The 15964-nt window shown below is 37.1% G+C and overlaps 1 protein-coding gene across 3 annotated transcripts in view; it reads left to right on the top strand.

Annotated features, from left to right (window-relative positions):
- TENM1 (teneurin transmembrane protein 1) overlaps positions 1 to 15964 on the top strand; it is a 774784-nt gene that overhangs the window by 497323 nt on the left and 261497 nt on the right. For 2 of the 3 annotated variants that reach the window (XM_078065077.1, XM_078065078.1), the window contains one exon: positions 10563 to 10715. The exons of the other annotated variant lie outside the window; for it this stretch is intronic. In XM_078065077.1, the coding sequence (XP_077921203.1) occupies positions 10563 to 10715 (153 nt within the window). The remainder of the gene's footprint in view (positions 1 to 10562; positions 10716 to 15964) is intronic. 3 annotated transcript variants of the gene reach the window in all.

Genomic DNA, 15964 nt, shown 5'->3' on the forward strand with positions numbered 1-15964 from the left:
TACCCAAATAGACATGTTATTTATAAATATTGCTGCAGCCTGGGAATGGAAAATATAAAATACATAGTAAATGAAAGTTTTAAGATAATATAATATAGAACTGGGATATTAAAATGATTTATTACCTTGATAGAATCTTCTCTAGCCGCGATCCTGGATATAAAACTAGGACCGTACTAAGGCCAAAAAGGAAAAAAAAAAAATGTCTGTGGCAATACAGAATAATTCATTTCATTTAGGAAAGGAAAGGTAGGTGTTCAAACATGTGGCTCAACAAGAAAGGTGTCCTTGGTGCCTCTGGTTTAACACCTCAATCTTTACTTCATTTGGCATTGAATTTTACTGTTTTACCATGGCAGACTTGCAAAATGAGGTACGTAAACCGGATCGAGGAAAACGGACTTTTTTTTTTCTTTTTTTTTTTTTTTGCTTCTTTTGTTTAAATTAGTGAAGTCCTTTCTTTCAAAGGAAGTCTTACCCAGCCCCAACATGACAGCTTTTCAGGCTTTCAAAAATGTTTGAGAGGGATCTCAAAGCCATATTGACTCCATTCAAATTACTTTGAAAAGGAAATGTTAAGTATGCTTTATCTATGTCCGTGAGGTAGTGCAAGCACAAATAATATTTTTAGTAGAAAATGTGTACGTATAACCCTACGAAGAAAAGAGAGAAAATGTGAATGAAACCTGCCAAAGCAAAAGTAAGGTGCCATAAACAAACATGCATTGCTTACTTTATTTAGTTCTTGAAAAATGCTTCTCTGAAAATGAATGGTTTTCCATCTTGCATGTAATCTGGTTATTACCTGGATAAAACCAAGATCTGAAGGTAATTTATCAAAGGGCTATAGTTCACTCATATACCAATTTGATGTTCAATATAATGAAAATGGAATTTATTTTAAGATAGAAACGTAACCTGGTTTCTGTAATGTTAGCAGTCACTGCATTTAATTCAAGTAGCATTTATTTCTGCAGTGATGTTCCTTATTGTGGAAGCATCTAGCTTCACACGATGTCCACTGAACTATTGGTCTGGTGAGATGGCTTCCCATAGGAGTTAACTTGAAAGCCTGAAGTCATCAGGGGTCATCATCTGGGTAATGTACTTGGCATATTTTTCGGGAAGGGAACTGTTCAACATACAAGTAGATCTGTAGCCCTGACAAGCTTTAGAAGTAAAGTGCAAAAGCAGTAGCATTCCCTAGCCTGAAGGAACATGAAGCAAGATATGTGAGGGAACCAGTGGGGGAAAAATGGCTGACAGAAAGGAAAAACAAATTATCTTGGAAAATATCACATGCTTTTATCTTGGCATGATTTGAAACTTATGACATCATCTATTATGGGCAGGATTTTGTTTGTGAGACAGATTTCAAACTTTCTAAATAGGTTTATTTGGTAGAATTAGAAAGTAACACCAAAAAGTTCTTGCAACAGATAGATACACCATCCTTAGCTGAATATGTGTACATTTCGAGATACAAGATGAATTCCTTGAAAGCAAACTTAAAGTGCAGTTTCAAGGTTTACTTGTGTATTTAGAATCAAAGCCCAATTTATCTTGTTATTAAGTGGGTTTTAATATTATCTAGAAGAGAGTGGACACGAAATACCAAAAGATACAGAGTAATATGAAAGGTTTCATATATCCTGACAATACCATTATAAAGGTATTACGATAGATTTAACTGCCAAAAGAGAGTTCTTCCAAGCACCCAAACGTTTCTTGTTCAGATATTTTGAGGATAATTTTTGAAACCAGTAGATTTCAAACTATGTCTTTGGAGTTTTGGGGCAACTCTTTTGGACCCCCAATCCCTTTCAATCAAGAGTTCTGTTTTATCTGTCTTAAATGTTTCAGGGTTATTCCTATTTAATTGCTGAATTGCTCTGCTGCCTTAAATTGTTCTGAAAAGCTCTATTTTAGACAGAAAATTGTAATACAACAGAATGAACAAAACAATGCATCTATTCATTCAGCTTTAAAAAAAAAAAGTTTGTTCATGGGGCACCTAGGTGGTGCAATTGGTAAAGCGTCCAACTCTTGGTTTCGGCTCAGGTCCTGATCTCACCATCCTGAGATCAAGCCCCGAGCCGGGCTGCTCAGAGTCTACTTGAGATTCTCTCTCTCCCTCTGCCCCTCCTCACCACACGCTCTCTCTCTCCCCTCTCCAAAATAAATAAATCTTTAAAAAAAAATAAAAAAGGTTTGTTGAGCACTAGTATTTTTTATTATATAACAATACATGAATACATTATCATTGTAAAAGATTCTAACATTACTATGAAAATGTTGAAGTTCCAGCTTCCCACTCTAAAGATCAATGGTTTGGGGTATAATCCTTCCAGTTCTCTTTGTATGCATTTACATATAAAGAGATACATACTTTTTTTACTTAAATAGGATCAGCGGATATGCATTGTCCTACAATGTTTTTTATACAAACCTTAGAAATCTTTTCGTGTGAATACATGTAGGTCAACTAGGTGTGCTGATGTTTAACAACCAGCTCTCTGTGCAAAACAAATGATTTGCACTGTTTGCTGGTCCTGGAGTGTTCATAAACCCACCATGGGTGATTTCAACTACCAACGTGAAGTCACTGCAGGTGGAATTGGGAAGACATGTGCACCGTTGGCTCTTGTAAACCAGTATAAGCTGTCTACAACACCACTGAATCAGTTCTTTTTTCTTTTTAGGCTTTTTATTTTGAAATAAATTTAGACTTACAGAAAAGTGGGTAGATGTAGCTCTGAATTTCTGTGTACCTGTCACTCAGCTGCCAATATTAACATCTTGCATAACTATAGTACAATTATTAAAAGTAAGAGATTAACACTAGTATGATGCTATTAACTCAGAGTTTAATACTGATTTCTCCAGTTTTTCCTTTTTTTTTTTTTTCTGTTCCAGGATCCTATCTAGGATCCCACGCTGCATTTAATTGTCATGTCTCCTTAGCTTCCTCCAATCTGACAGTCTCTTAAGATCAGTCCTTTTAATTCTTACATAAGATTTCATAGTATGGGTATACCACTCTCTCAGAGATGGATATATTGGTGGTTCTATTTTTTTACTGTATTAACAAAGCCATTATGTTAACAATGCTAAGTTGAATTTCCTTGTACATACCCCTTCATGCACATATGTGATTATTTCTTTAGTAGATTCCTGGAAGTTGAATTCCTTGGTCAAGGAACATTCCCAATTTAAATTTTGATCGCTATCACAAAATTGCTTTCTAAAGCTCCTTTACCACTCTATAGTCCCACCAGTGGTGTATAAGTAGAGTACCTCCTGACTACCAGGCACCAAGTTCGGTACCAGGGATAGAAAAATTAAGAAGACATGGACCCTGCCCTTTGAATATAATAATGGGGCAGACATATCAATAGATACCTTCAATATAACGTGAAAAGTCCTATGATAGGGTGCTAGAAGAGAAACATCCTATCTCTTTGTGAAATGTTCTAGAGAGGCAAGATCAGCACTGGCCAATACAAATACAAAGCAAACCACATATGTAGTTTAAAATTTCATAGTAGCCACATTCAAAATGTGAAAAGAAACAGTTGGGATTAAAGTTTTTATTTAATTGAATATATATCTAAAATATTGTCATTTCAATATGTAGTTAATATAAAAATTATTCATTGGATATATTCTATTTTTTCTTTCATACTAAGTCTTCAACTCTGACTAGCCGCACTCAGTTGCTTGGTAGACACATGTGGCAAGTGGCCACCATGTTGGACAGTACAGACCTAGGTCATTAAGCACCCATTTCCTACTTCTACTTCTGAAGCATTCCTATGGTCTCTCTCAGAGGGGAATATTTTTGCCCTTTGAAGGGGAATGGAACGAGGAAGGAGCATAAGTTATAAATATTAATAGAGACCATCAGTCTTACTTAAGAGAAAAAGACCAACATCCCAACAGAGTGCAGAGAAGTAACTGCAAAGAGACTTGGAGCTTTCAGCCTAGAGAAATGTGCAAGTTAAGAAGAGCTTATTCTCCTAAAGTTAGCTTGCCTTGATATCCAAGGTGTTTGATTGAGTTTGGCGATTAGGTATGGTGAGATACTCCATTTGTTACCTTTGTAATACATTTATAATTTCAGAGCGTAGCTTTGTGCAGTTGGATAAACCAAGACGGATAATAATTATAAAATGTACAGGACTCAACTCTAAGGAATATTTGTTAGGAGAGCATTAGGGACTGCCAATCTTAATAAGCTGAAAAGACATTATTCCTAGAATATCTGAATAGGCATACACATTCTTTCCGGCCATTGAATTTCAGTGAAGTGCGGCGATATGGGACTGGTACTCCTGGAGAGATCTGGGTCATGTCAATCTTTACTCATTGAGGATGTATATTTTTATATATGTCTTTAGGAAAAATAACTTTGACTTTGGGGCCAGGAGTACTTATATTAGACCTACTATAACCAGCATTGCTCATTTGGAGGTGTATGTTCCAGTATGTGTGATTTTAGTTTTATTACTGTCCCTCTTTTTTTTGTCTTTTATTTATTTATTTAATTTTATTAACATATAATGTATAATTTGTTTCAGGGGCACAGGTCTGTGATTTATCAGTCTTACACAATTCACAGTGCTCACCATAGTACATACCCTCCCCAATGCCCATTACCCAGCCACCCCACCCCTCCCACCCCCCTCCACTCCAGCAACCCTCAGTTTGTTTCCTGAGTTTTGTTACTTTCTATTCACTTGTAAGGTTTATGAGTGACCAGTTTGTGAAGCTGGTTAGAGCACAGAGATAGCACAATCATGGGTACAATCCTTCAGTTTAAAAATTTTCCTACCACTCTTCTTCCTGACTGAGTTCCATTCACACTGGGCTCCTTAGTGTTCCTCCCCTCACACATTCCACACAAAACTTAAGGGTTTTGTGTAATTGCTATTCCTTCCTCCTGGAAGGTTCTTTGACTAAATATTCATATGGCTTCACTTCATTCAAAACTTGGTTCAAATATTACCTCCTCCGAGAAGCCTTCCCTGACTAGTCTTACTTATTTTTCTTCTTCATAGCACTTATAACTACCTGACATTATTTCATTTATTTGCTTCTTTGTTTCCACACAGCTCTATTAATTATAGCATATATTTATTCATTATCTGCATGTCTTAACCCACCACCCTCTCATATGAGTTCTGGGAAGGTAGAGATTTTTTTTAAAAAAATTTAATTCACTGCTATAAACTTAGAAAAACAGTGCCTGGTACAAGTAGGCACTCAAAAAATATTTGTTGAGGGGCTCCTGGGTGGCTCAGTCATTAAGCATCTGCCTTCGGCTCAGGTCATGATCCCAGGGTCGTGGGATCGAGCCCCACATCAGGCTCCCTGCTCAGCAGGAAGCCTGCTTCTCCCTCTCTCACTCCCCTGCTTGTGTTACTTCTCTTGCTGTGTCTCTCTCTGTCAAATAAATAAATAAAATCTTTAAAGAATATATTTGTTGAATTAATCTATGAATATAATTTAATACTGTCTGTTCATTACCAGCCCTACCCTTAATTCTAGCAGTTGGCTTATACTTGGGTTTGGGGAACTTGCCTCAAAATATGGCTATAAATACATAGATCTGGATGGGGATCCACTAGAAGCTAAGGACTCCGTATCTTCATCCTGCGTCCAAGGCTCGTACGCAATCAGTGTGTCCTAGTTAGGCTATGTTTGTTGTTTATTTCCGATTCCCTATTGGTCAGCGAGTACCTATGGTGTCCTGGCTGTTAAATACTTTTGTTGCCTGTGCCTGTATTCCCAGTGTTCCCAATGTGCCCAGCGTATGCTTTGAAGATATTTGTTGAATGAATTAATAAATACATCCCCATGGAAAGTACTGATATAGCTTTCTAGTGATGTATTGGTATGTCCCAAAGGTCAACATAATTTAATTTTATTGGTCTTAATATGAACAAAATATTATTTATTTCTAAGAGAACTCAAAGACTGGAGTTATTTAGTTACCTTAGTCTACCCTGCACATACTTTTTGAGTTCCTTTCTCTAATCAGCAGAGGGAGGTTCAGTTTGGAGAAGAGGAAAGACCATGTAGTCTTGCTTTGGTACGCATAGTCTATAGCAAGTAAGTTAACTTGCATTATGTATTCATATAAATATACATTATAAATAGCTTATTGCCTGGAAAAGATAAAGTAAACTCAAAAAATTATAAGCTTCACCGCCCTCAAAGGGTATTCTACTAAATGTGCCCACACCTCTTTATCTGTCTTGATTGGCTGGAAGCAGTCCAATTCATTTGATGGTGAAAAATTAATCCTTGCCTTATTATTGTGAAGTGATTCTCAGCACACGCATTTTTTTCTGTCATTTTTGAGTGCCCTCAGGAAACTGGCTTAACTTAAAGTGTATAAAATATCCCCCTTGATCTTCAAAATGAAAACTACTATGCCTTTTGTTCCTTATGGCCAATCTAATTTCACAAAAGTAACTGAACCAAGGGAATTCAACACATTTTTAATATGGCTTCTAACATCCATCATATTCACATTATTTGGGGAACAGAGTAGACCAAATTTTCTTAAAAAAAGAAAAAACTAATAAGCCTCTTTAAATGGAGTTAAACCAACCATACTTTGAGTCCTTTGCCATACTGTACCTGACTCAGAACCACTATCATTTGAGTTTCAGTGGTTTCCAATAATTGCAAGAGAAATTCATCAGGCAGCACTGGCCCTAATCCAAAGACAAGGGTAGAAACCAATTAAATGCTTAAAAGTTTTAAGGATAAATTAGGAGGTAGGTGTTAGAAATCTCTAGCTCCAACTAAAAGTGGATGAGTGATTTTTAAATAGGCTATCTGGCTAGCTTTCCTGTTCTCGGTTGCAAATCCATACACTATATATGAGTATTAGACATACAAATTAGCCCCTTTCACTCTGCCTAGGAACATAAAGGAAAATGTTAGATGGAGTATGAACAGATCCACTTTTTTTTTTCCTTTCAGTCAGATTTGGTTGATGTTTAAAATTGCAATGAGAAAACAGATAAAAGGATTTCCACAGCTTCTGTCCTACTTACTGTTTTCTTCCAACATTATCTGCCCTCGGTGACCTCATTCACTCTCACAATGTCAGCTGTTGCCCCTGTGCATATATGATTCCCCAGTCTCATTCTAGCCTTAATACTTCACCAGAACTTCAAACCTCCAAAGCTCCTGGGTTGAGCATGACTATCTGGATAGCCCATTGGTGGGTGGAACCCAGCACCTCCAAAGATGAATTCATTATATTTCTCCCATCACCACACCCTGTCCCAAACCAACTAGTCATCAGCCAACAACTAGTTCAACTAGTCATCATTCAACAAACACATCTCCAGCACCAGTTATCTGTAGCTTGTGCTAGGCTAAGTACAGAATCCCTTAACTCTATTAATCATTGCCCTATGGTTTCAGTTACTCAGGCTCAAAACCTAAACCTTGAATTCCTCCCGTTCCCTCATTTTTTTTTCTATTCTTGCCCCCAGCACATTCACATGTGTGCATGAGCATGCAGGTGCATACACATGCACGTGCACATACAACTAGTTGCCAAACCCTGAGATGACATTTATGCAATTTCTCCTTAAGGAATCTCCTTCTTTGCATTCCCACTACCACTGCCCATTATTTCTCACCTAGGCTATTGCAGTGCCATCCCAATTTGTGTTCTTGCCAAATCTTTAGGCCTCCATTTCGTCTTTCTCTACACTAGTATTGCATTTATCTTTCCGCAAAGGGTGCTCTGATGATATCATTTCTTTACCTAGAAACCATCAGTGCTCCCCATTGCTATCAAATTAATCTTCCTAAAGAAAACTGATCATAACACTCATTTGCTCAGAAAATAGCAATGCCTCCCTGCTGCCTAATAAATTGAATCCAAATATCTAAGTGTGGCATTCAACGTCCTCCACAATATGGCCCTAATCCTCCCTTTGAGCCTTAACTTCCACTACCGTTTATACCTAACTATACTCCAGCCAACCCAGCAATTTCCTTTGCCTCAAATGCATGCTGTGCTTTGCAATGTCATATTTTGTTCAACCTGCCCCTTCACCCTACCCATTGCTGTCACCTGTCAAAGCCCTACACATTTTTCAAGGTTCATCTCTAATCCTACCTCATTAAAGCATCCCTAATCAGCCAAGCCAATTTTAATCTGTTGTTCTTTAAACCACTTTTTTTGAGTTTTTATTTTAATGCCAGTTAGTTAACATACAGTGTAATATTAGTTTCAGGTGTACAATTTAGTGATGCAACACTTCCACACAGCACCCTGTGATCATCACAAGTGCCCTCCTTAATCCCCATCACCTGTTTGGAACCCCCCCACTTCCTCTCTGGTAACCATTAGTTTGTTCTCTAGAGTTAAGAGTCTGTTTCTTGGTTTGCCTCCCTTTTTCCCCTTTGCTCATTTGTTTTATTTCTTAAATTCCATGTACGAGTGAAATCATATGGTATTTGCTTTCTCTGACTTATTTGCTCAGCATTATACTCTCTAGCTCTATCCATGTCTTTGCGAATGGCAATATTTCATTCTTTTTTATGGTTAAGTAATATTCCATCATATATATATCTATATATCACATCTCCTTTATCCATTCATCAGTCGATGGACACTTGGGCTATTTCCATAATTTGGCTATTGTTGATAATGCTGTTTTAAACATGGGGTTGCATGTATCCCTTTGAATTAGTGTTTTTGTATTCTTTGGGTAAATAACCCAGTACTGCAATTGCTGGATTGTATGGTTCTAGTTTTAACTTGTTGAGGAAACTCTATGCTGTTTTCCAGAGTGGCTTCCCCAGTTTGCATTCCCACCAACAGTGTGAGAGGGTTCCCCTTTCTCCACATCCTCGCCAACACCTGTTGTTTCTTGTGTTGTTGATTTTAGCCATGCTGACAGGTGTGAGGTGATATTTTATTCCTGGGTTGCAAGGGTGGTTCAATATTCACAAATCAATCCAACATGATACACCACAGTAATAAAAGGATAAGAAACATATGACCATTTCAAGATGCAGAAAAAACATCTGACAAAGTACAACATCCATTCATGATAAAAACCCTCAACAAAGTAGGTTTAGAGGGAACATGCCTCAACCTAATAAAGGCCATATATGTAAACCCACAGCTAATATCATCCTCAGCGAGGAGAAACAGAGCTTTTCCTCTACAGTCAGGAAGAAGACAAGGATGTCCACTCTCACCACTATTATTTAACATAGTACTACTGAAAGTTCTAGCCACACCAATCAGAAAATAAACCACTTCTTTTTTAGATTTTTTTAGATTTTTTTTTAATTTTTTATTGTTATGTTAATCCCTTAAAAAATATTTTGTAAGGATTATTTTATTTGAAACTAGAGAATAAATTATTTCTTTTAAAACAAAAATTCCTCTTCTCCCAGATGGCAAACATCATCGTCCATGTTCATTATAAAAAGTATTGACAATACATAAATCCTAAAGAAGAAAATTAAAATCCTCCATAAGTCCCCATGTTGTGAACATGTTGCGATATATCCTCCCAGCCCTTTCTCTCTCCAGACATCAACATGTCTACACACACACACACATTATAGATCGTACTATTCATACTGTTAATAGCCTGATGTTTTTCATTTGATGCATCATAATTATTCCCATGCCAGTTCATAGTCTTCTGTAACATGATTTAATAACAATGTAATCTTGTATTATTTATAATATCATCAGTTATTTCATTAATCTCCTTTTGATGAATATTTAATTGATCATAACTTTCTACTAGTTTTTAAATGTTACAATGGATAGCCTTGTAGTTTGTACACATTCATAATTAACTCATAGATATGAAATTGTGGGCTAAAAGGGTAAGCCAAATTTTAAGGGTTTTTTGATAAATGGTGCCACATTACCCTCCACAAGGGTGGGTTTTTATTTTTAATACTCTCATGAAGAGTATATGAGAGTGCCCATTGCACTCTGATCAACACAGGTATTTTTAACCCTCTGATAGCAATTGAACCTGTATTGTGTCAATTATTCTGCATTATATTATAGTTATTTTATACCTGTATTACTTCCAACTCCTACCCTAATAAGCATCTATATTTTAACATCTGCAACAGCTATCATAGGACCTTATGCATACTAGGCACTCAGGAAACTGGCTTAGCGAAGGCCTCCCATGTTCTCGCGATAGCCTGTCCACCATTACTCTGCAGTTTCCATATACAAAGTAGAGTTCCACGACCAAGGGAAACGGGAAAGGAAGGGATAACAGTGTTAAGGAGCAGTGTCTAATCCCATTGTGGTTGCCTCACTAATGCCCCAACATCTACCACCGGGATAGCTATAGCCTCAACATTTTAACAATAGCTACTTAGAAAAGTAGTTACATGTATGATGTAGGTATAAACTCCAAGCTGCTTGGCCTAACTAAAAGAAATCTGGTCATAGCATTTTTAGGTGGAAAGGGACAGCTGGTTTAGAGACCTTCTCAGCAAGTCTGGAATAAGTTTATGTATGGCTTGTTTTCTTGCAGCAGTACATTTGTTCGGCCTGACTTGGCAGTTGCAACCAGTTGAAGGACAGCTCTATGAAAATGGAGTTAGCAAAGGGAACAGAGGGACCGAATCCATGGATACTACTTACTCTCCAATTGGAGGAAAAGTTTCCGATAAATCAGAGAAAAAAGGTACAGTGATCAAAATGATTGATTTATTATTGATTACTTTTCTTCTAATTTGGTCATTAGAACCAAAGCTGGGATGGTTTCACTTCACATTAAATCTCATGATCACTCAAAAGAAGTACTCTCCGTGGACAGAATAAATACATGTAAATGTCTTATGAAAGCAAATTTTCCTTTCTCTAGTGCCTTGAGTATAAACCAATTAAACTTTTCAAATATGTAGGCAATTTTGAAAATAGATAAATATTTACAGGATGGAGGTTTCAATACAATGGAAATTGCATTTCGCATATAACTACCCTGAAGCAACATGGGATTTTGATTAAGTTCTCTGTGTCCAAGTCCAGCATTTATATATAACATTTTACAAAGGGTATATGGAAATTTCTTCTGTTTATAATAAGAAAAAGCCTTTTATGCTTAATATAAGGGTGAATGTTTATGTCAAAGTGGGGGAACATGAATTTTTTTCTAGTTGGGGAACATGAATTCTTCGCAGTTGGAGAAAAGAAAAAAGTGCTCTGAGTATTGAATTGTTAAATTTAACTAACGTAAGCTTGAGCTACCTGACTTATTTACAATAAATGTCTCTCCCAACTCTCCAGCACTCCCAACATCTTATTCACATTGAGTGATCTTAGTCTCAATATACAAGTATTGAAAATAGCTGAAAGTTTCTATTATGATTTCTCTTGAAATAGGAGTCAGCACACAGGGACTCAAACAATGTAAAATTTCAGGATGTCAATTCCAAAAGCAGAAATTGAAAACAGAACATAGAGCCAGCACAATCCTAAATATTTTTAGGAGATCACATACAAACTGGTGAATGAATGAATGACCCAAAGAAACCCTACCCTCAAGAAACTTAACATTTTATAGGGGTGATAAGACAGTCTTATTTTGGCTGATGAGTTACAAACAAGATATTTGGTTTTGTAGTTGCTTTAGTCACTAATCTTTACTTGTGCTTTTAGTGTCTTTTGGGGGTTATTTGTAGGGTTTGCTGTTTTGTTTTTGTTTGTCTTTGAAAATGTAATTCTCCTTTGGTCTACACTTCAGTAAAAATTCATGCTTAGGTTTCAGGAAAACATTATGATTTGTTCTAGTTTTTGATTCACAATGCAGCTTGCTTTACGTCCTCGTTTAGAAATACTGTCTTGAGCCTGGGCTGACCTTTCCCAGCAATTCCATTGTTGCTGCTGAGAGGGGCTGAGGGTCAGAGATGACAGAGGAAAGGGTCTGAGTACACTTGGACTCGAGGTTTCTCTCCCTTATCTTCTTTCCTACTCTTTGATTCCTTTACATGTGCAAGTGCAAGGTCCACCATTTTGTGCCTAGGGGGTTTCTTGCCATTCACACTTGAAAATCATGAGTGATCTGTTTGAGGAAAATGAAACACAAAGACAGAAGGTCATCACATAGTTGTTACCAGAGCGTACTCATTTGTTTACTCTTAATTCAGACATCTCTAATTCCCTTCCACAAAGTACAGTTGACCCTTGAACACCATGGGCTTGAATTGCCCAAGTCCTCTTCTCTACAGATTTTTTTCAATAAATACAGCACAGGACTGGAAATGTATTTTCTCCTCCTTATGATTTTCTTAATAACATTTCTTTCCTCTAACTTACTTTATTGTAGGAAAACAGTATATATAACATGTAACATATAAAATCTGTGTCAATCAACTGTTTATGTTATTGGTAAAGCTTCTGGCTAATAGTCAACTATTAGTAGTTGAGTTTTGGGGGAGTCATAAGTTATACAAGGATTATTTGACTGCATGGGGTTGAGAGGGAGGGGATGGGTGCCCCTAACCCCAGTGTTGTCCAAGGGTTAGCTGGAGTTTGCTGATGATGACTGAAATTTGTTGCATAATTAACCGTGTGCCAAGAATCGCTCCAGACATTTGACATGTATTATATCATGAAAGTAACATTATGGACCTCATTTTCCAAATAAAAAAAAAAACAGAGACACAAAGAGGTTAAGTAACTTGCCCGAGGTCACAGAGCTAGAAACTGGCGGTCTGATTTCGGAGCCTTATCTCCACACTGTACTGAAATCCACACACGAAACGTATATGAAAGCCACAAAAGACACTTTACCCAATGAAAGCAAAGCCCCAGAGTCTATTCATGATGGCTTTTAGAGAAATGCTATCCAGCTATATTTTAATGTGTTATAATGAGTTTCATAAATGAAAAACTATTTTTAAATTTCTGCTCAATTATAACGACAAACAGGCCAAAGCAATTTCAATTTAATACTTTATTAGGAAACATTAAGGGTTGGTGCCCATATATAGCAAGTTGTTATCTTAAACTGACCCTCTGTGGCAGTCTGAACCAAACCTTAACGGTAACTGCACATCATGGTTCTGCTGTATTAGGTCTTTACTGCATATCACTCAGTGAGTAAAAACATAGTTCCTGTTTTATAATGCCATGTGTATACTAAACCAAATCTTGCAGAAGATGTAACATACCTAGAAGGATATTTTCAACTGGTCAGCTGTATCCTGTTATGATTTTCTAGACATCACACACCCCATAAATACAGTTGTAGAAGCTTGTCTTAATGATGCTGTGTGCATTAAAATATAAAACTAAAAACCAGATAATCTTTTTTACATTGTTTTCCTCACTCTCCTAGAGGACTGGGCATTGTAGTGCTGTGGTTAAGATCCTGGACTCTGGAGTCAGACAGATCTGGCTTTGAACACTGACTGTGTCATTTCCTGGCTCTCCAGCCTCAGGCAATGAATTGGTACAACCTTGCTGAACTAGTATCTTCATCTGCAACACAAAGATGATAATAATAGTACCTGTCTCATAAGTTGGTTGTGAGGAACAAGTGAGATAATAGTTGTAAAACTCAGTGCAAGGCACACAGTTAAATTTAGCCGTAATTATTATTGGACCAAATGATTGGAAAATTACCTTGAGTTTATTGACATCCCACTAGGTACTGTAGATCCCGCTTCAAACTGCTATCAGCTTTTCCACAAATGATGGCCTTCTTGGGATTTAGATGTTTTCCCTTTTTAAAGTTTGAGCTCTCTTTACTTAACAATTTAACATCTATTATTTTGTAATCACCATCACCTTCATCATCAAAGTGATGGATAAATAGAATGGCACTGTAAAAAAAATCAGATTCTTCTGGAATTGGTTCCCCATTAACAGTAGTTATATATATCTGCTTCTCCTTAGGAGATTAAAGAATTTTCTCACAACTTAGTTTTCCAAATGAAAGAAAACCGAATATTTGATTATAGACATTTAGCATGCTAGTGTTTTATTTCTGAAATGTACTTGAATAATTTGAATTTAATTTCAAAAAGAAGACATAAGTCACAATCACATATTGGAATCTATCAGGAAAGCCAGCTGTTGGTTGTTCTGTAAACATTTATAGAATTGAAAGCATTATACTAAAATAGCCCCTACTACCTTAGAAGCTTACCAACTAGTCATAACTCTTTCTCTTTAATAAACATTATGTAACAACTACTTTAAACAGAGCAGAGAAGAGAAAAAAGTAAAAGACTTAGTCTCAGACCTGAGTCACATAACATCCATAAATGGAACTAAAAATAATTACAATGTAATTTATCAACTAATATGGAATGTTAAAATCTTAAACATTATCAAATCCAATGTCTTTTTTTAAAGATGAAGAAACTGAGGGCCAGAAGGGTCAAGAACACACAGAGGGATCTGAACTAGACCAGAGGACATTTGATGGCACCTCTTCTGTTTTCTCATCTATTATTGAAATAATGTAACACAGACTAAACATACAAATTGCTAAAGACATTTTCTAAGGAAATACCAAAGACAAAAACTGAATGGGTAGGGTAATTGATTTTATTCAGGCTATTGCAATAGGGAAAGCATTCTAGATCGGAAGATCAGAGTGTCTGAGCAAAGTGGATTTTGCGTTAGACTTTCTAGGAGGAGTGGATAAGGAACGTGTGGGATGATTTACAGTTGGGATTATCTTGTACTCAGGGGAAGTCTCAGTCAGCTGAGCAGGAAATATCTATGTCCGTATCTGGCTAGTTGAAGGAGAACAAATAGTTCTAATCTCAGCTAATTATTTATGAGACAAAGAACAAGCAATTGGAGGGTCTGTATCTGGTCGTTCATTAGGCTCCAGCAAAAGGGGAAGGGTCCATCTTTGGCCTTGTTATAGGCCAACAAAGGAGTCTTCTGCAGTTCTTATGGGAGCATGAGAAAGGGTAGACAGAGCGCCATATCTAGTAAGTCATAGGGGAGAGGGTTTTTAATGGGGTTATTTTTGTGTTTTGCTTGTTGGCTTTGCAGTAAGCCATTTCCTAAAACATAAAAGAGTGAGGGGGTTTTGGAAGACAAAAAGTTGGGAGGGTTTCTTAACCAGCAGTTTTCCAGGAGCATAGGGCTCAGGTAAAGTCCAACATTGTCAGCCATCATCTGAATAAGGAAGAAGTTTATCAGGTAGTCCACGGTACTGAATTCCTGCAGGTTGGATGCCAAAATAGAGCACGAGAACAAAAAGGGGGGATGGAGACACAGAGCTAAAGGATACTCAAGTCAGCTTTTATCTCCTTTATAATTTTTGCGAAAGTCTGGGCTTAGGGGAAAGCGGCATTTCTCTTAAATTCATTCTATAAGATCTGTCTCCACAAAGTTGAAGGGGGGGGAAAAAAGGTATTTTCTAGTTCATTGTCTGTTGAATATATGACCATAGAAATAACATATAGCTGATTGATATGACACAGCATACAACCTGTCATGAAGTTGCTTTAGCCCAGACCAAGCAATGACTAGAGCTTCACCTCTCTGTGCTCCAGTTCCTTATCTGAAAAAGGAAGGAGTTGGCTTTGTTCAGGCTGAAAAATAATTTTTCCTCTAATCTTCTAGGTTCTTGGCTGCTGAATTAAAAAAAAAAAACAGATTAACAGGGAAGGAGAAAAACAAGTTTAATAACATGTACGCCCCTTTCATACACAGGAGAGACCCAGGAAAATGGAGTAACTCCTGGAATGGCCCAGGCCACCACCTTAAATACCATCTCCAGCTAAAGACAGAAGATGTTCAGAGTGGGGGGAGCCATCTATAGGAGGCTGTCAGGCAAAGCACAGTGAGCTAGAGTATGGCTGGTAGGCAGATTTAAGTCCTCTCCTTCTCCACTGATGAGTTTCTAGAGATTTAGGCACATCTTCGTGGTACAGAGAGGTTGACACCCTTACACATGGTGATTTC

Source organism: Halichoerus grypus, chromosome X, assembly GCF_964656455.1.
Source record: "Halichoerus grypus chromosome X, mHalGry1.hap1.1, whole genome shotgun sequence".
Taxonomy (NCBI): Eukaryota; Metazoa; Chordata; class Mammalia; order Carnivora; family Phocidae; genus Halichoerus; species Halichoerus grypus.